Genomic DNA, 21,419 nt, shown 5'->3' on the forward strand with positions numbered 1-21,419 from the left:
GCAGAAGATTTAAGATGCTAATAGACATTAAATGAATATTTAAGAAGAAAAAAATTCAGGTGTTTCATTTGGTAGTTTTGGTACCTACGCTGTAAGAGGAAGTTACAAGAGGTTGAAGAGCTGGCTCGGAGTTAAGAACACGTCCCTAGCAATGGCCACATCAGGTGGCTCACAACCACCTGTCACAGCACCAGAGGTTCTGACACTCTCATCCCTCTGGGGACACCTGTACTTATGTGCCAGACACACAACCACTCACATAATTAAGAAAGAAAACCAACTTTACAAAAAGTAAACATCCAAGATGATTTAAAATTGCTCTGACAGACTGTGTCGGAGAAGGCTCTGTGAAGGGCAAAGACTGGGAGGTCTTCTAAGAGGATTAACTTCTTGCTCCATCTGACTTACAACGTTGATTCAAAAATGATTTTATAAGTAACATCTTCAATAAAATCTGTAATTTCTAGCTGATTCACTGTGGAAATGGACTGGAAAGGACCAAGGCAGCTTTACCCTTGGAAATGAGACTTTGGGCTGGCACTTTGCTTGGGCCTAGGTGCTGGGGGATGTCTTTCTGTGTGCTATGAATATATGTTGCTCTGATTGGTTGATAAATAAAGCTGCATTGGTCTATGACAAGGCAGCTCAGAGGCAGGCAGGAAATCCAAGCAGATATATGGAGAGAAGAAAGGAGAGGAGAGAAGGGACTCCAGCCACAGCTGAAGGAGAAGCAAGATGTCAGCAGACCGGTAAGGCCATGGCTATATGGCAAAACATAGATTAATATAAATGGGTTAATTTAAGATAAAAGAGCTAGCTAGCAAGAAGCCTGCCATAGGCCATACAGTTTGTAAATAACATTAAGCCTATGAGTGATCATTTTATAAGCTGCTGTGGGACTGAGGGGCCGGGCAGGACTGGAGAAACTTTCTGGTTACACCTAGGCCTGTCTTGGCTTCCTGGCTGGGCACAACTTCCCTCAACTTGGTGAGAACCTACTTCAAAGCCTTGCTTCAGGTAGTATGCCTGTTTGCAAAGCAATCTGAACAAATAACAGATAGTTTGCATTACGGGAGATCAACTAGATTTTCCAAGGATTACCATATCTGCTTATCTGCTTACTAAGACTGTGGCTTCAATGGTTTCTTAAAAAAATAAAAAAAGTAAAAAAAGCCGGGTACCCGAGCTGACCTACTCTGGTGATCGGATGGCTGAATACCCTAACTGTCATCATAGAACCTTCATCTAGTGACTGATGGAACCAGATGCAGAGATCCACGACAGGGTCCCAGGCAGAGCTCCAGGAATCTAATTGATGAGAGAGAGGAGGGATTCTATGAGCAAGAGATATCAAGACCATGACTGGAAAGAGTACAGAGACAACTAGCCAAACTAGTGGAAACACCCGAACTGTGGACCAATAGCTGAGGAGCCCCCATGGGACTGGACTAGGCCCTCTGGATAAGTGAGACAGTTGTTTAGCTTGAACTGTTTGGGAGGGGGGCAGGCAGTGGGACTGGGACCTGTCCCTAGTGCATGAGCCTGCTTTTTGGAATCTACTACCTATGGTGAGAAACTTTGTATAGCCTTGGTGTAGGGAGGAGGGGCTTAGACCTGTTTCAACGGAATGTACCAGGCTCTGCTGACTCCCCATGGGAGACCTTGCCTTGGAGGAGGTGGGAATGGGGGGGTGAGATGGGGGGAGCTGGGGAGTGGGAGGAGGGAGGACAGGGGAATCTGTGACTGATAGGTAGGATGAATGGAAAATTTCTTAATTAAAAAAAAATCCCTTTTATTTATTTATTTTTTCTCAAGCCTAAGAGAAATATCCTTACTTCACTGTTGATTAAATAGGTTTTTTTGATAGCTTTAAATTCTAACCTATAGTCTTAAAAAAGCTATTGTTTCTGGTGTTTCTGTGGTTGTTTTGACACAGTCTTGCAGTCCAAAGTCTAGGCTGGCCTCTGATTTACTGTGTAGTTCAGGATCCTCCCACCCCAGCATCCAAGTATTGGAATTATAGGTAAGTGCCACTATGCCTGGTTTAATATCTAGCCTTTAAAATTGTATGTTTGTTTAAAAAAACCTCATTTTTATTAGCAATTGGTATGTCAAATAGAATGGTGTTTAGCCTCCTGATTCTTCTGCCTCTACCTCCTGAATGCTGAGCCAGCCCGCCCCGCTCACTCATGTATTGATGATAGAAAATTATTTCGTTTTTCTTCCACTTCTTTCTTTTCTAGTTTCATTTTTTTCTTTGGCCCTACAGATCTCATTGCTGTGGCTTCTCTCTTCTTCATCTTCTTTTTAATTACATCTTTTGTGGTTCTAATTTTTTTGAACAACAGATATATTGAAATGTAATTCAAATACCACAACACTTGTCCATGTAAGTTACATACCTCAATGACTTTTAAAGCATTCACAGACTCTAAACCCTAACGTTTATTGGAGAATGTTTGCATAAACAACTAGAAAGACCATCTCTATTTGCACGCATTTCCTGCTTCATGCTCATAGGCCGGCAATTGCCATGCATTTTCAGATGAAGTGTCTTCATGTAATATGTAACAGATGGCCTTTCAGGTCTGACTCCTCACACTTTCCACAATAATTTAATGATTCATCCACTCTGTTATCAGGTTATTCTTTTTATTTCTATATTCCAGTGTGTAGACAAACCAGATTAAATTCTGTTTACATTTATTTTGTGTGCATATATGTGGAGATCAGAGGACAACCTGTGGGAATCAGTTCACTCCTTCCATCATGTGGGTCCTAGGCATGGGATTCAGATTGTCAGGCCTGGGGGCAAGTGCCACTCAGCCATCCTGCTGGCCCATATCTTATTTATGTACTCATTGATTTATAAACTTATGAATTATGTGTTAGATATGATGATTTAAACCCCATGAATATCTGTATCAACTTTTTCTGTAGATACGTGTTCAATTTTCTTGAGTGTCTACTTTTATTGTTTTAGTTAATATTGTATTGCACTTTATTCTGTTTGAATGTCTGTGTGGGCATGTGTATTATATTGTCAGGTTCAGCAGCAAGAGACCTTACCCACTCAGCAATCCTAAGGCCCTTTTTTTCCTTGTTTGTTTGTTTTGAGACAGGATCTCTCTATGTAGCCCTGGCTATCCTGGAACCCCATCTACAGACCAGGCTGGCCTTGAACTCACAGAGATCCGCCTGCCTTTGCCTCCAGAGTGCTGGGATTAAAGGCATGTGCCACCATCGTCCGGACTAATGTCCTTCTTTTTAGTTTTTTGAGACAAGATCTCATGTAGCTCAGGCTGGCCTTGTACTCACTGCAGAGCTGAATTTGGGTGAATGACCTTCCTGATCCCTAGGCTCCTAACCACATTCCACCATGACCAGCCATACACTCACAGCATTGTTGGATTGTTGCAGTCTTACTTTGTTTTATTTTGGGACAGGGGCTCACTATAGAGCCTTGGTTGTCCTGGAACTACCTCTGTAGACCAGGTTGGCCTCAAACTCTGCCTCCCAAGTGCTAGGATTAAAGGCATGCAACACCACACCCTGCTTTGTTGCAGTTTTATTAAAAACAAAGCAAAACAAAACAAAACAACAAACTTCCAATTGTTCCTAATTTCCGATCAAAATTTTTCTGTTTTTTTTTGTTGTTTTGTTTTGTTTTTGTTTGTTTTTTTGAGACAGGCTCTAACAAAGAGACTTTAAGCACTATTAAATGAGAAACAAGGATGTCTACTTTTTTCACTCTTATAAATACAGAATGAGTTTTTAATTTAAGTTTTGGTTTTAGTTGGATCAAACCCATATGCATGCTATTTAAGTATTGTTCACAGCTCCAGAATGAATTTGCAATCACTCTTAGTGTCTGGAAGTTCTCCTCAGTACACTTGATTGAGAGATTTATGAAGTGAGGGTGCAAAGCCAGAAGGAAAGCTAAGAGGAGCTGGAGGGGGGAGAAAAGGTATGGGAAGTGTGGGGGCCAATATGCTCAAAGTATACGCTCATGTGAAAATGGCCTCTATCACAAAGTACCAGAGTGCCATGTACAATGAATGCACACAAGGAAAAAAGTTAAAAAGATGAAAACTTTTTGTATTCAACCGTAAAACCAAACTAAATCCAATTGAACCAAATCTACCAGTGTTGTCTGATAGGAATGTTTATTTTTCTGTCACCCCTAGAGGGCAGTACATTACATTAATACTCAGACAACAGTTTAACACGGCTTGCCTGACTTGCAACGCATGATGGGCACCACATTGCTATATTTACATCTGTTAGACTGTCAGTGTATTTCACTTGAGAACTCACTAGTCACACACTGCCTTAGGGACATACTGGTGAAGCAGGTTGTTCTATTACTCGGTGAGACGGCTGTGCCACCACAAGGCAGTTACCCGTGGTGTTTCAGCTTGGTTGTCTTTTTTCCACGTGGGTTCTAGAGTAAAACTCAAGTTGTCAGATTTGTGGCAAGTGCCTTTATCTAGTTGGCTCCTTTAACCTATTAGGAGTTTTGTACTGAATTTTTATTCAGATATAGTATTCTCAGAGACAAATATTTAGGAGGATTGTAACTCTTAGAAAACTTTAGTTGAGAAGATTTGTCCAGTCTCAGGCAATGTTCACAGGAGCACTGTGGAAGAGTCGCACTAGGGCTCAGTGTCTGGTCCACGCCTTAGGTTCTCCCCTGCGCCTGCCTGCCTTTGTGCTCATGTCGGACTTTTGATTACTAAAGCTTTGTAGTATATTTTGAAGCTTTATAAATTTTGCTAATTGCTAATGGTTTTTTGCTATTTTTATTTTTAGAGGAGTTTCAAACAAATTTTTGAGTTTATTTTTTGTTCTAGGTAGAATGTCATGAGTATTTTGATAGGGGCTGCACTGAACTGTTCAATTCCTGAACACAAGATATCTTTCAAGACATTTGTGTTCCCTTTCATTGCGTTCATTAATGCCTTTTCATTTTCAATGTAATCTTTTACCTCTTTAGTTGAATGTATCCCTAGCTATTTTATTTATTTTTGATGCCTATTATAATGGGATGTTGCTTCATTTCTGTTTCAGATAAGTTATTAACACCACTAATTTTTTTATATTGTTTGTATCTTATAGTTTTGTTGAGCTTACTACTAGTTTAGTTTTTTGGTGGTGCTTGAGTTTCTCTATGTAAGAAAACATTATTAGAAGCTAGATGTGGCGGTGCTTGTCTGTAACCCCAGTCAATCTAGTCGGTCTCCCATGACTTTTTAGAACCCTGCACTTTTCCTTCAGGTCATCTCGTCCAGTCTGCAGCTGTCTACACTAGGGGCTCACTGACCTTGTCGCTGCACTCCAGCCAGAAGTGTCCAAGGGAATAATTAGCCAGGTCACCATGGGGATAGCTAACAGGAAAATCAAAATGTAGTAAGTGTTTTTTTTAAAATACCTACCTTTTGGCTCTCCTATACTCCACCTCAGGATTTCCACCTTCTCATAGCCAACCTGACCACAGTCACCAATGGAATCATCCTTGATTTCTCCTTTCCACTCTGTACTTCATAACCAATGTATCAGAAAATAAGAATTCAAAATATATTCATTATTGCCTGCTTATTACCACCTCCTTTATTAAATAATTCCCAAACATGAACTTGCTGATTCTTGCCGAAACTTTTCCCTGGGCCCTTCTTAAGCCCATGCTCCTTTCTCTCCACTACAGCATACCAGACACTGGAACAAACTTGGCCCTTACTTTGAATTTTTAAAATGTTGTCAGTTTTATTAGAGACTAATGACCCTTGAGTAAAATGATATTATTAATTACCGAGCATGCAAGCTAGTAACTCAACCTCCTGGTAACATAAAAAGGCAGAGATCCTGCAAAGTCTTAAACAAATAGCTTTATTATTTATGGGGGATGTTATTAATCATAATCCTCTTGTATACTTGTACAAAAATTTATTAGAATTAGGAATTTCAGAAAACAAAGCTTCACTATCATACCTAATACATAATTTGAATAATAAAATAGCCTCTTTTATTTTTAAATAGAGAAAATTTTTATCCATTAGCATGCTTACTGAAAACAATGAAATATTTCATTCATTAAAAATGTATCAAGAAAATACATAATAAAGTATAATTTGTAGCATAAATATAAGCTAGTAAATTCATCTCCATTACCTACATTATGATTTGCTTTTATAAACATAAAAGTCTAGTATTTTAAATTATTAATAAATGCAGAATACAGAATTTATTTACAGGAGTCTCAAAAATAATGAATCCACTAAGTGGTGACTGTCACAGTTGATCAGTATTTTCTCTGTACTCTGGATCCAGCATCAGGAGAGAGCCTGGCCCTTGGCTGGCTGTTCTGTAAGAGAGTTCAGAGGGTTCTCTTATTGTCAGATCTGCAGATGTTAACAGGCCATTCTCCTTGCAGATTATGGCTTTTAAGAAGACTAAATTCAAATAAAAATTCTTAAATGGTTCACAGATTAATTTCAACAATGTTATGCCCTGCTCTCTGTAGGGCATTGTATGGACAGTAATAATTCACACTTTCACAGTTTACTATTGGTAACTTGCTTCAAAGAAATGTCCTTAGAGCACGTGTATGGTTGTGGTTGTGGGTGGGCAGGTGTACTTGTCTTATGTGCACTTGGAGGCCAGAGGTTGATGTTAGGCATCTTTTTCTCTTCCCCAACTTACTTTATCATTACTTTTCGGAGACAGGGTCTCTTCACTGAATCTGAAAAGCACCACTTTGGCTGACTGGCTGGCCAGTGGAGCCCTGAGACTTGCCTGTTTCCATGCCTAAGGGCTGGGCCACAGACTGTCCATCCTGTCTTCACGTGGACTGGGATCTGAACTCAGATCCTCAGGCTTGTGAGTAACCACTTTACTCACAGAGTCAGCTCTCCAGATCCTGAAGAGCAGCTTTCTAAACCCAGGGGTGGTGGGATATCCTTATCATCTCAGCACTTGGGAGTGAGAGGCAGGAGGACCAAGAGTTCAAGGCTAACTACATGATGCCGTCTCAAAAAAACCAACACAATGCAGAGGAACTGTTATCTGTGTGTAAATGGTCAAGTATAATTATTCTTTTTCTCTCTCTCTCTCCCTTCCTTCCTTCCTTCCTTCCTTCCTTCCTTCCTTCCTTCCTTCCTTCCTTCCTTCCTTCTTTTTTAAACAAAGCACATGTAAGGCTCTAGGAATGTGTAACATATATTTTAGGCCAAAGATAAAGTTGCTTCTTAAAAATTAATTAAATTTATTTTATTTTACGCTGGGTGGTGGTAGTGCATGCCTTTAATCCTAGCACTTGGGAGAGGCAGAAGCTCGTATCTCTTTGAACCCTGTCTCAAAAAATCCATTTGAACCTAATGTAGCTGGATGGTTACCCATCATCAGTGGATTAACACCCACATGATAAAACTGTTTTCATAACTCACTGAAATTATGCTTGGATAAATGCTAACGACTTAAGTATCTGGGTCAGAGATTTGATTTTCTAGGTCATTAATTGACACTTCTCCATAGATTCTGAAGTTCTTTGAGGAAAAAAAATGTACATAAAATTTGAATTAAACAATATCTCATAATGCATGAATCAAAGTAAAGATACTTAAAATTTTCAAATTTTGAATCTACTACATTCTTATTAGGAAGAAAAATTATCATTGGAAATATTGCCAAATTAGGTAATTACAAAACAATGTAGAGAAACAAGTGCTTGCCAACAAGGATGCTCCAAAGCTGTGTGCCTAGGGGTGTAGAGTGAGTGGACGGGCAGTGCAGCCTCCTTCTCTCTCCACTGCCTCTCCTGTCAGACGCAGGTCAGGGCAAGTATGCTGCAAACACTGCTTCACAGAACAAACAGTACTGAGAGATGTGGACGCTGTCCTGTCAGGATTTCAGAACCGAAGGCACCTAGTCTTTATCCTCTCCCTCAAATCTCCAAAGGTTCTTACACTAAAAAAGATTTATGTATTTTATTCTATGTGAATGAGTGTTTTACCTGCACACATGTATGTGCAGCATGTGTGACTGGTTCCCGTGAGGTCAGAAGAGTGCATCCGGTCCCCAGGAACTAGAGTGCTGATGACTGTGAACTACCAGCCTGGTCCTTTGCAAAAACAATGGTTCTGCTCTTAACTGCTGAGCTACCTCTCCAGCTGCCCCCCTAAAGGTTTTGACCTCTAGAAATGTCTACATAAAACAACCAAAGGAGGAACTTAGCCAATACTTACCAGAAGTGGTATTAACTGTAAAGTATTTTTGATGGATGGGTTTTTGCAAATGGCTTCTTGTACATCTGAAAAATCATACCATGACACAAAAAATAATTAGTTACTTATATAAAGAGAATCATTAAAGAATTAATAACAAAATTCTGATGTGTCAAAATATTCAAAGTTGAATATGAGACTCTTTTCCTACTGACCCCAGAAATAGTCCTTATATGTAAATAGGTCCAAAAATGAAAGCAAGTTGATTAGGAACAATTATATAAATCTGTAGCTGGTAAGAGGGAATTCCTAGTATCTTGATTTTATAAAACAATCTTCATTCAAATGTCATATTTTCCTTTTGTTTTATTCTTTTTCTTTTGGTGGTTGTGGTAGAATGACAATAATCAGAAGGCAGAGGCAGGCAGATCTCTGAGTTTGAGGCTAGCCTGGTCTACATAGTGAGTTCCAGGCCAGCCAGCCAGGCTTCCCCCACTTCCTGTGCTGGGGCTTGAACTCAGGACCCCTTTTACACAAGAGAATTTCTTTCTTTCCTTTTCTATGTGCACTCGTGTTGTCTGTGTGTGTGTGTGTGTGTGTGTGTGTGTGTGTGTGTGTGTGTGAGGGTGTCGGATATCTTGGAACTGGGGTCACAGACAGTTGTGAGCTGCCATATGGGTGCTGGGACTTGAACCTGGGTCCTCTGGAAGAGCAGCTCTTCACTCTCTGTGTTGGTAGTCTCACTAGATTGGAGAACTTGGCAGCCGTGATCCCACGGCCTCAGGTCCAGGGCTTTGTCGTTTTAGCTCTAGTTTGCTATTTCTCACCTCTTTGTACTTTTTTCTGATTTATATTCTAGGTCATTAACTCTCTCTTCAGATGTCATCATCTGCTGTTTATAAATAATGGGCTGAATTTTAAATTTATTCCTATCTTCCATTCATAGGACTTGTAATTTTCCAAATACGCTAAGTCATTTTATATTGCATATTTCCTTACTGGATTTTGAAAGATATTTCTGATTATTTAAAAATATATAAATATAGTTATTTTATAGTTTTTTTGTGTCTGGTAATTTTATTATATAATATCTTCTTGGGTTCTATTTAGTATGTATTGTGCTTTCTTTTGATTTTTTAATGGATTTTTTTCTTTATGGATTAGATTTTTATGATTTTTGACTATTCATTTCCCTTAGATTTCATTTATTTAATTCTTTGAAGATTGGAATATAAACCCTATCTCCAAAAGGGATATTAATATACATTTTCTTAATTATTTTGTGGGTATTAGCAGTTTGAGATCATTTTCAATTATGTTCTTTGCTCCAGGCTTTATAGACCAATGCAGGTAGTATGAACATGGGGTGTAATTACTGTGAGGTGCGCACTAGGCTACGTTTCTATAGCAACAGAGATGTTTTCCCCCTTCCCTCAGCTGCTCAATACTGAAGTTGAAGAAGTGTAAGCTTTGTTTTTTTTTTTTAAAACCTCCCCACTTTTTGTGGTGGAAAGCATAGAACTTTTGATGGTCTACCGTAATGGTAGAGCATCTTTTGTGACACTACTGTGTACTGTTCCCGTTTAGTTATCCCACGAATCAAATATCTTCAGCTTCACTCTGATTTTCCTAGTTAAAAACTATTTTCACTTTTTTTCTTAAAGACAGGATCTTATGTCCCCATCTGGTCTGGGGCTCGACAGGCCACCCAGGCTGGCCCTCAGCCTGCACTGCTGCTCCTGCTGCAGCCACTCATGCGTTGGTATTACAGGCATTGCTTCATGCCCGCATGCACTTAGCTTTGAGCACTCTCTGTGTGTATCCAAAGTTGAGGTTTTAAAAATACTTGATAAAGTTATTTTCATGATGGTCAGTATAGATACCTAGTCTATTTATTGTTAAAACACAAGTAATATGTTCATATATTTCTTTTTCTTTTTACATTCTTTTGGTTTTTTTGAGACAGGGTTTCTCTGTGTAGCTCTGGCTGTCCTGAAACTCACTCTGTAGACCAGGCCGGCCTGCAACTCACGGAGATCTGCCTGCCTCTGCCTCCTGAGTGCTGGGATTAGAGGCGTGCACCACCACGTCCAGCTTATGTTCATATATTTCTAAAACACAATAGTATATAAATTGGCATCATTAAAAATGATATGGTATATCTGTATTAATCTGAAATATTAACAATATTCTCAATTTTTAAATGATTTATTAAGCTGATAACCTAGACATATTTTGTATTTTTACTTCAAAGTTTTAAATGAAATAAAGATTTAACAGAAGCTTAAGAACATGTGTTCCTTTCTTACAGAAGCTGCGCTCCCACACTTACAGTACAGCCTCTCATTGAGATGATGGAGGGACTGCAAGACCTTCTGCTCTTCAGCCGACATGGCACAGACGCTGGGTGGCTGGGTCTTACTCAAGGATAGATGTGGTTTCTGTGGCTGCCTGCTGTTTATGGCAGTCAGAGTTTCATCCTCAGGCATTGAAGAATTCACAAGGTTTTCTGCCACCAAGCACTCAGAAGTACCTGAAACTGCAGAAGCGACATTGACTCTTTGGTCACGTTTGTCCTCGGGGCCAGCCCTAATATGGACTTACTGAAATTATGTCTGGGTGTACTCAAGTCAGTAAACATTCTGTTACTGTATATTTTATTGTTTCATTTACTTTTTTCTTTTTACATTCTTTGGGTTTTTTTGAGACAGGGTTTCTCTGTGTAGCCCTGGCTGCCCTGGAACTCACTCTGTAGACCAGGCTGGCCTTGAACTCAGAGATCTGCCTGCTTCTGCTTCCCAAGTACTGAGATTAAAGGCCTGCACCACCACATCCTGGCTATTTAAAATTTTCTTAAGTTTTTTTGGGGGGATTAAAAATTATTTTTAAATTAAAACATAATTATATCATTTTCCTCCTTCTCTTTCTTCCCCTAGTCTATCCCATACTCCCCTACCCCCCATTCAGGGCCTCTTTTTGTTTCTGTTTTGTTTTTGGGTGGGTTTTCAAGACAGGGTTTCTCTGTGTAGCCCTGGCTGTCCTGGAACTTGCTCTGTAGACCAGGCTAGCCTCGAATTCAGAGATTTGCCTGCCTCTGACTCCCAAGTTCTTTTTGTTATTGTTTTACACACACACACACACACACACACACACACACACACACATACACACACACACATATACACACACCACCTGGTAATTAATTTAGTGTTGCATATATATATATATATATATATATATATATATATATATATATATATATATATATATATATTTCAGGGCTGACCACTTGGTTCTGGATAGCCAATTAGGGTGGGAAGACTAATTTTTCCCCCTCAGCATTTCTTAGTTACCTGTTCTTTGTTTAGGGGTGGGACCCCATGAGATTTTCTTCCTTCTAAGTTACAGCTAATGGTGAGCCTCCATATGAGTGCTGGTAATTGAACCTGGGTCCTCTGAAAGAGCAGCCAGGATTCCTAACCCCGGAGCCATCTCTCCAGCTCAGCGTGCATTTTAATCTTCAGGATTCTCTAAATCTGGCATTTTCCCACCCCCAGTTAAGAAAATATTGGCACACACCTTTAATCCCAGCACTTGGGAGTCAAAGGCAGGCAGATCTCTATGAGTTTGAGGCCATCTTGGTCTACATTGTGAGTTCCAGGATGCCAGAGCTACATAGAAACACTTTAGGAGATAGTTTGCTATAGAAAGATGCTTAATTAGTACATTATTATTCAAAAACAATAACAACAAACTGGGAATGAACTGAATATGCCTTTGTAAGGAGAGTTCAGGTCTAAGCCACAAAAGTACTATAGATGGAGAAACAATACCAATTTTAATCAATATCTACCTACGAATCCAGCCCTACAGAAGGTGCCAGAAGGTAAACTCCAACCTAACGCGGCTAACTATATCCAAGAAAACAGAGGAAATAACCCCAGGCCAGAAAAGTATAAAGAAGGTACACACACACACAAACAACAACAACAACAACAAACAAACAAACAAACAAACAAAAACAAACAAAAACATGCATATCACCAACACCAACAAAATAACAGGAGTCAACAATCATTTGGTCATTGATATCTCTCAATATCAATAGTCTCAATTCTCTAATGAAAAGACACAGGCTAACAGAATGCATTCGAAGACAGGATACATCCTTCTGCTGCTTTCAAGATGTTGGAAGCACATGTTAACATCAAGGACAGACTTCTGTAAGGCAAAGGACAACATAATTTGGACAAAGCAACAGCCTACAGAATGAGAAAAGATTTCTACCAACTACACATCTGATAGAGGGCTAATATCCAAAATATATAGAGAACCAAAAAAAAAAAAACCTAAGATATTAAGAAAACAAATAGCTCAATGAAAAAATGGAGTACAGATTTAAACAGAGAATTCTCAAAAGAAGAAACTCAAATGGCTGAGAAACACTTAAAGAGATGTCCAGCATCCTTAGTCATCAGGTAAATACAAATCAAAACTACTTTGAGATTTTATCTTACACCTGTCAAATGGCTAAGATCGATAATTTAAGTGACAACCTCATGCTGGTGAGGATGTGGAATAAAGGGAATATTCATACATTGCTGGTTGGAATGCAAAGTTGTACAGCACAATGGAAATCAGTGTGGTGGTTCCTCAGGAAGCTGGCAATCTTTCCACCTCAAGATTCAGCTATACCATTCTTGGGCACATACCCAAAGGATGTTTCATCCTCCTTCAGAGACACTTGGCTCAACTATTTTCATTGCTATTAAATTCGTAAGAGCCAGAACATGCAAACAACCTAGATGTCCCATAACAGATGAATGGATAAAGAAAATGTGGTATATTTACACAATGGAGTACTACTCATCCATTAAAAAATTAAATAATGAAAGCTGCAGGTAAATGGAGGAACTAGAAAAATATCATCTTGAATGAGGTAACCCAGATCCAGAAAGAAAAATATAGTATGTATTTGCTTATATGTAGATATTAGATGTTTAGTCAATGATAACCAAGCTATAACCACAGATGTTAGGCATAGAGTAAGGAACTGAAGGGGCAGGGGTAGATCTCCCTAAGAAGGGGAAATAGAAATAGATAGCTATAGATAGATGGGGGTGGACTGGAATGGGAGAATCAAGTGGAGAGAGGGAGGGAGTAGGGAGGTGAGGAAAGGAATATTTAGGGAGACAGTAAAAATTAAGGGCCATTTGAGGGGTAGTATGGAAATCTAGTACAGTAGAAGCTTTTTAAAATATAAACATATATAAAGGTGATCTAAATGAAATCACCAAACACTGGGGCAGACAGAGCCCCAACTGGGCATCTTTTGTTGCCAATACCATCTTGGTATTGTTAGGGTCATGTATGCAATCAACAAGAGCATTTATTAAAGATTGCCAACATATTGGGGTGGCAAAAGGCGACCCCGAGAAAAGCTTAACGGCTCCTTTTAAGCAGGGTTAGGGGAATTTCAGGATGAGAGATTAGTCTGGGGGCTGATTGGTGGGTTTAAACAAAAAGTTCATAGGATTGGTAGGTGGCTCTAGTGGTTAGGCACTTTCCAGCAGCAGGGTAGGGAAAGCTTTCTTTAACTGTGGGACACCAGCTGATTGGTTGCCCCTGAGTAGTGGTCTTTCCAAGAACTGCTTGCTCAGCTCCAGCCAGTTCCAGTAAACTGAAACTAAGGCCTGGTCCCTGGCAGGGCTGTTAGAAATCAATCTGTGATGGCTCTGCTTTGGCTCCCCAGCCCTCTCAGTACTGGGTTTTATCTAAATTGAGATGTTGTCCAAAGGTCCCTTGGGAACCCCCAAACAATCCAGGCTATTGGCAAGACTATTGGTTGCTCTCTACAAACTGATGCAAGGCCTCATTGATGAAGACAAAACCCACAGGACTCACTGAACGTGGAGAAATTCAAGTGGTGCCTACCTGGAGTTCTCACCTAGTGCTAGTGTCTTTGGTACAGGAAGGTACTATGCAGACCACCAGAAGAGAAATGTGAACACCAACCCAGCTACAAACCCTTTGATCTACAATACTGTCCTGCATGCAAGAAATGCTAGTGCAATGGTGGCACAAAACTTGTTGGAGTAACCAAGCAATATCTGATTTGATTTAAGCCTCATTGCCCACTGCTTGGGTGACCAAGAACCTGAGACTAGATTACCCAGGGACCCACAGTAAAACCTAATACTACTGTTCTAAAACAAAACAAAACTGTAGCAATGGGATGACTCCCAATGACATTTTGCTAGAGTCACAGATCTGTGTCTTGCTCAACCATCATAGAAGCTTCCTCCTGCAGCAGATGGGAACAATATAGAGACCCACAGACAGACAATATTTAGAGAGTGAGAGACCTTGGAACACTCAGCTCTACATGGGATGTCTCCATCAAATCTCTGTATTCAAGGATCAGGGGACCCTGCAGAAGAGGAGGCAGAAAGTGTGAAAGAGCCAGAGGGGATGGAGGACACCAAAGAAACAAAGTCATCTAAATCAATGGGATAGACTCACATATGAACTCGCAGAGACTGAGGCAGCATGCACAGGGCCTGTATGGGTCCTAGAGCTGAAAGAAGTGGACACATATCTCCATCCCTAACACTGAAGCTACCTCCAATTGATAACCACTTGCAAATGAAAATTTAGTTTCCTTCAAGGGAGTCTCTGGGGAAGCAAATTACTGTCCCCTCATGCCCCCCAAGAGAGCGTTTCTCTGTGTAGCCCTGGCTGTCCTGGAACTCACTCTATAGACCAGGCTGGCTTCCAACTCAGATATCTGACTCCCTCTACCTCCAGAGTGCTGAAATTAAAGGTGTGTGCTGCTGTGGGATGGTCTGTATGTCAAGTGTGTTGCTGATTGGTCAATAAATAAATCACTGATTGGCCATTGGCTAGGCAGGAAGTATAGTCAGGACAAGAAGGAGAATAAAGCTGGGAAGTGGAAGGCTGAGTCAGAGACACTGCCAGCCGCCACGATGAGAAACAGCATGTGAAGATGCTGGTAAGCTACAAGCCACGTGGCAAGGTATAGATTAATGGAAATGGATTAATTTAAGATATAAGAACAGTTAGCAAGAAGCCTGCCACGGCCATACAGTTTGTAAGCAATATAAGTCTCTGTGTTTACTTGGTTGGGTCTGAGCGGCTGTGGGACTGGCGGGTGAGAGAGATTTGTCCTGACTGTGGGCCAGGCAGGAAAACTCTAGCCACAGTGTGCCACTACAGTCTGGTGAAAACAAACTACTCTTAAGGGTAGGCTAGCTGTAGATGGCTAACAAAAAACAAACTCAATGGTATCTTTGGAGATTCCTTGTCTTACAATATTGTGGCAGGACTTTTGATATTTTTAAAATTATCTTATTATTTTTAATAGATATAGATATATCTCTAGATATCTCATTTTAACCTACAGGTCTTTTGCCTATACATTATGGCTTCTAGTGTTTTTTGGCATTCCTGAGTTTGCAAATGAGAAGGTCTCTGTTTGTTGTGCCTTCTCTTGGGCTTTTTCCTTCTGTTTGTTTTGTCCTATTCCAATGTGTTAGTTTTTGTTTTATCTTACTATACTGTATTTTGTTACATTTTATTTTATTATTATCCCTTAGACTCTGTTCATTTTCTAATGAGAGACAGAAAGTAGATAGATTCAGATGGGAGAGGAGGTGGGGAGGAACTGGGAGGAGGAGAGGGAGAGGAACTGTAATCAGGATATACTATGTGAAATAAAAATCCATTCACAATAAAAAGAAAAAAAAGAAACTTACAGTAAAACGTACCTTCTTCAGTCTTGGGATCTCTTGTAGCTTGTATTGGCTCACTTGCACTTAGTGGGACACTTTGTCCAAAATGCTGTAAAAATAGGTTAAATGAGAACATAATTCCACATTTAAAATTCATGATATGGTCATGGTCTTTAAAGAATCTTTAACTGTTGCCTGCATTTTTAGTTGTCACTGTTTGTATAACTTGCCTATCTCTTCTGTTTTGGAGCAGAAATCAAGACCTACTGGAATAAAGCCTTTCATGGGTGGATAAATATTTAAAAATGTCTTACGTCTAATACAAAATTTCAGGTTGCGGTGTTCTCTTGGATAGCAAGAAGAGCAAAGTATGCTGGGTGGCAACCAACTGTTTGGAATAAAGAACTGTTAAAAATCCTGTCACACTTTACACTTAGATGGCTTTGCAAGCATGAGTCACTACTAGCCCCATTCTGAGTGTGGCTGGTGTTGGGGACAGGAAGTCTCTACAAGCTCCAAGCAGAAGCAGCAGGGATCGGAAGGTGTCATCAGAAAGAGTGCCATTCCACACTACCTGACAGGAACCACCTCCTCTCCCGAACACAGTGAACACAGCCTGGTAGAGCTACAGTCTGGTGGGGACTCACACTTAGCTCTATCAGCTGCTCTGAAGAGTAACTGACTCTGGCCCTGCAAAACACTCCCCACCAATGGCGCACTGCCTCCCCGAGCCCTGACCGATGTGTCCATTTTACACTTGACACACCTCGGATTGAAAATCTGCTGTAAAACGTCAAGTGTGACTTTTCACTTTTCATCTATCTGTTTTATATTCTTTGCACATAGAGTTGGGCATAAGATGGCATGATAAAACACATTTCCTAAGACATGGTGACAAGGGTCACTACTGTAGCAACTGAATGCTTCATCAGCCCCTAGAATAAAGAACAAAACCAAACAAAATAATATAACAATTTTCAATTTTAAAATTTGATTTTTATCCAGAACACACATGTAGTCTAAGAGTAGTAAGATCTTGTGAGGTGTCTAAGGAGATGTGCAAGTGAAAGACCTGTGAAAGATGAAGCAAAGCTTTCCAGAATGGAGGAAAAGAAAACCTGAAAGACAGTAGGAAAAAGGGAAAAAGCAAGAAGGAATCTAAGAGCACCCAGAACAGTAAAAACAACCAAGAGTCTCTAAGCACGGGCATAGGAAATCTGTTCATTCTTTATGGTTGTAACAACATGTTACTTCTAAATTTGAGATTATCTTTTTCTTTTCTTTTTTGGTGGGGGGCAGGGACTCACTATGTAACTCTGGCTAGCTTGGAACTCACAGAGATCCACTTACCTCTGCCTCCCAAGTGCTGGGATTAAAGGTGTGTGATACACCTAGCAAATCTGATATAGCTTAATACAAGTTTAATAAAAGATAATGAATTCCCTTTATAGATTTTGATATGATTGGTGGTAATAATATGGAAATTCAAAGAGGAACTTACTAGTTATTACTACATTTGTAATCTGGACGATAATTTCATGTTTATTACTAAGCTTTAATAATATACTGATAATGAGACCATAACTTTACAAGCATAAACTAAATGGCTCATTTTGCTGGTAAGATTAGATCATGGTTATTATCTATATTAATAACCTTATACTTATAAAAATGCTTCTTGGGATGTGGGTGTGGCTCAATGTTTACTTTGCATGTAAGAAGCTCTGGGTTTGATCTCCAGAGTTGGGAAGAAGTGTGTGAAATACTCCCTATATGAATCGTTAGACCCTCAACTTCTCCCTCAAAATGTACATTCTTTACAGGGCATCCTAATCCAGTTCTATAAGTGATACTTACAGTAGAAACTCCAAGTAAATGCTTTTTACTTACTCATCTCACTTTCTCAATATTCTAAAATCAATCCCTCTAAAGTGTCATATTAGACTATACTTATTCAGCCCTTATATAATCTCCACATCATTTAAAATTGTTACTGTCCTTTGGCTTTTACTCAAGATCTCTATCGCAAAAGCCATATTAGGTTTTGGTGGACTGTTCTTAAAGACAAAACCATTATATAATTCCAAGTCTCTTATAAAAAGTCCCTAGATGAAAAATGTCTTTTAAAAAATACTGTACAATACACAACATTACCAACATCCATCCCATCTTCACTCCACTTCTTTCATCCTGCCCATTTATTGCAGATTTAAATAACTTTGGGGAATTTTGTTACAAATGACCTTTCTACAGAATTAATTATAAATAATAAGTTAAACAATACTTTTTCCAACTTAGAAAAAAAATCCCACATTACATATGTGGGTGTTTTGCCTAAATGTATGTATGTGTACCACTTGTATGCCTGGTGCCCTTATAGGCCAGAAGGCGGCTCTGGATCTCCTGAGACTGGAGTTACAGATGGTTGTGAACCACTATGTGGGTACTTGGAATTGAACCCAGGTCTTCTGGAAGAGCAGTCAGTGCTCTTAACATCTCTCTAGCTCCAGCAATAATTGCTTAAAGATAGTTAAAAGCCTTCACTGGTCACATGGACTCATTCAAATATAGCCAATAAGTACAATAAGCTACTAGTAAAAGATTCCAGCATTGTGGGGGCTGGAGAGATGGCTCAGAGGTTAAGAGCACTGACTGCCCTTCCAGAGGTCCTGAGTTCAATTCCCAGCAACCAAATGGTGGCTCACAACCATCTGTAACAAGATCTGGTGCCCTCTTCTGGCCTGCAGTCATTCATGCTGTATACATAATAAATAAATAAATCTTTTAAAAAAAAAAAAAAAGATTCCAGCATTGTATCATGGATGGCTTTGGCTATATTCACACTGATGTTGAGGTACAGCTTATAACAAAAGCATTTGTCTTTCAGGCAGTTTTCTACTACTAAAAGAGGGTGTTACTAAGACTATACTTACCATCATTGGCTCAGTGTACTTCATTCCTACAGATCCAGAGATTTTTCTTTTCTGCTCTAGTAGGTTTCTCCACTTATTTTCAACAACTTGCTTTCTTCTTGTAACAGCAGAATCTTAACAAATGTCAATATAAACAATTGTGAAAGTTGAGTAGGTAAAATGTATCCATTCAAAATTTCAAGCTACTGTCAAACAGTGCAGAAAGTTCTATATATTTCCTCTATTTGGCCAGCAGACCTCTATTAATTTTCCCCTAAGTTCTATACATGGTACATTTTCAAGGATGCATTCAACACAGTTCCTGCTATGGAACAGAATATGGGGAATACCAATACACACAAGACATATTACTGGTATACAGGAAGAGCATAGTAGGATTCCAATTTACATTATCAAAAAATTAGAAATGGCACCATTATTTGTTAGAGGGGTAATATACTGTATAGTAAATTCAACTATCCTGAAAGAAATCTCTCCAGGACAAGAGGCTGGCAACGGTACCACCCTTCATCTGCACTCTGCGTCTTTTTGCAGTATCCTAGTGTGCCCAGGGAAGTGGATTTATGCATCTCAAGTAGTATCTGAGCAAGTTCTCAGATGTGATGTTCTAGCATTTAGGGTAAGCTCTGGGTACATGGGTGTTCCTCACACAACCTTCCTATGCCTTTTGTATGGCCACTTAACTAAGACCTCATTCTAACAATGTCAATCCCCAAAGATGATACAAATAATTGAAGAACAGGTGAGTAAGAGCAAGGCAGAGTGGACACACCCTCATTCCTGTATAGTCTCCTCACCAGTCATGGCACTGCACTGCCACAGTGTCCACTTCAGACTTAGTTTCATAAACTTAGAAATTACAAAAAATTAGAAGAGTAAATCCTACCTTAAAGGAGTGTTTTTCTGTGAAATGTGAGGTAATGATATCATACCAAAGTCCTTATAATTGGTAAGATGGTTGAAAACTATGCATTGAAACATAATCACATTAGAGCAAAAGCATGTTATATAGGTCAAAATCAAATATTTACAATTATTTGAAATGTATTGTGATGTTTATGTATGTAAATATACATATGTAATTTGTTGGTCTAGAATTGCTGGGTCATAGAATCTAAATATGCTCAATTTTTGTAGATGAGAATTTTTAGTTCATACAAAACTTTACTGATCATTGGTAATGTGTTTAATTTTAGCTACTCTGATGTATGTAGTTGCATCTAAAAGTACATTTGCGTGATTATTGTCCATTTGATGGCTTTTATTTATGAAAAGCTTATTCTAGTATTTTGCTTTGTGATTTTGTACGTATATGTGCCTGTTCATATATAGGAGGGTGCAAATGTGTGTGGTAGTGTGCACACACATGTGTACATGTGTGTAGAGGTCAGAGGACACCTCCATAAGGATTAAAAGCATATGATATCACACTCATTGCATTAAACATTTTAAAATTAGATTTACTTAGTTTATTTTCTAGTGAGTGACTGGAGGGAAAAGGGGCCAGCTAAAGAAACCACCCTGACCCTGCAGCCCAGAACCAGTGAAAAGAAACACAGCTTCTGGAACCCGAGCCAGTGAAAGAAACACTTTATCCCTGAACCCAGAACCAAAGAAACATGCCTTGACTCTGAAACCAGTGACAAAGAAACACTCTTTGTCCCTAGAATCAGAGCCAGTGAAAGAAATATACCTTGGCCTTAGAATTAGAGCCAAAAAAACAAAAAAGGCCAGTGAAAGTAACACAGTTTGGCCCTGAAATCAGAGCCATCTCTGCCCCTGAACAATGAAACTAACCAATCCCTGAGCAGGAAACCAACCAATCCATGAATAGAAAATCTTCTCCCTGAAGAAACCCCGCCCCTAAGAAACTCTATATAAACCACCCTGCCTGTTCAGTAGTTGGTCATTCTTTCCCACCCCGATAGAGGCAGTCACTCTGCTGGACTCCTCCTTCCCAAATAAATCTCTTTCTCAAAAGAGTCTTGGGTGTGAAGATCTTCATTTGCTGGCGCAGAGAAGAACCTTGTTAAGACGTTCCTTAGGGGACTGAGCAGAAAAAACCTTGGAGAGACATTCCCTTAGGGGACTGAGCAAGGCGGAGTTGAACAGAAGAACCTTGTTAAAAGTCCCTTAGGGGACTGAGCAAGGTGGAGCAGAAAAAGTAACAACTTTTCACCAGAGCAGGAGGTGATTGCTACATTTCTGCAGGGGTTTCTCCTTTAGCAGAGTGAAGCAAAAGAAGCAACATCTTGGCCTGGAGAAGCAGAGCTCTGCTAGGAAGCCCCCTTAAGTGGGGGCTGAGCAAAGCTCAGCTGTAGCGGCTCTTCAGGAGAGGAGCAGGATTGCTCTATCCCGTAGGAAGACTATCCCCCACCGTACCAGGTATAGCCTGACTCCTGAGCAGTCAGGATACCTTTCCCTCCAGAGCAGAGCTGTCCCAATGCAGCTCCAGCCACCAGAGCTGTCCTAGAAGCTCCAAGTGTAGCCTGACTCCCGAGCAGTCAGGATACCTT

The 21,419-nt window shown here is 39.8% G+C and overlaps 1 protein-coding gene across 5 annotated transcripts in view; it reads right to left on the reverse strand.

The window, feature by feature from the left end:
• Nucleotides 1-5,867: 5,867 nt before the first annotated feature.
• The window catches only part of Cep126 (centrosomal protein 126), a 51,294-nt gene continuing 35,742 nt past the window's right edge, over nt 5,868-21,419 (reverse strand). For 2 of the 5 annotated variants that reach the window (XM_059267293.1, XM_059267298.1), the window contains 5 exons: nt 18,904-19,016; nt 15,995-16,079; nt 10,552-10,758; nt 8,241-8,305; nt 5,868-6,361 (listed from right to left, as the gene is read on the reverse strand). In XM_059267293.1, the coding sequence (XP_059123276.1) occupies nt 6,299-6,361; nt 8,241-8,305; nt 10,552-10,758; nt 15,995-16,079; nt 18,904-19,016 (533 nt within the window). In that variant the 3' untranslated portion in view covers nt 5,868-6,298. The remainder of the gene's footprint in view (nt 6,362-8,240; nt 8,306-10,551; nt 10,759-15,994; nt 16,080-18,903; nt 19,017-21,419) is intronic. The other 3 variants (XM_059267297.1, XM_059267296.1, XM_059267295.1) reach the window with 3 other exon arrangements.

This window comes from Peromyscus eremicus, chromosome 7 (genome assembly GCF_949786415.1).
Source record: "Peromyscus eremicus chromosome 7, PerEre_H2_v1, whole genome shotgun sequence".
Taxonomy (NCBI): domain Eukaryota; kingdom Metazoa; phylum Chordata; class Mammalia; order Rodentia; family Cricetidae; genus Peromyscus; species Peromyscus eremicus.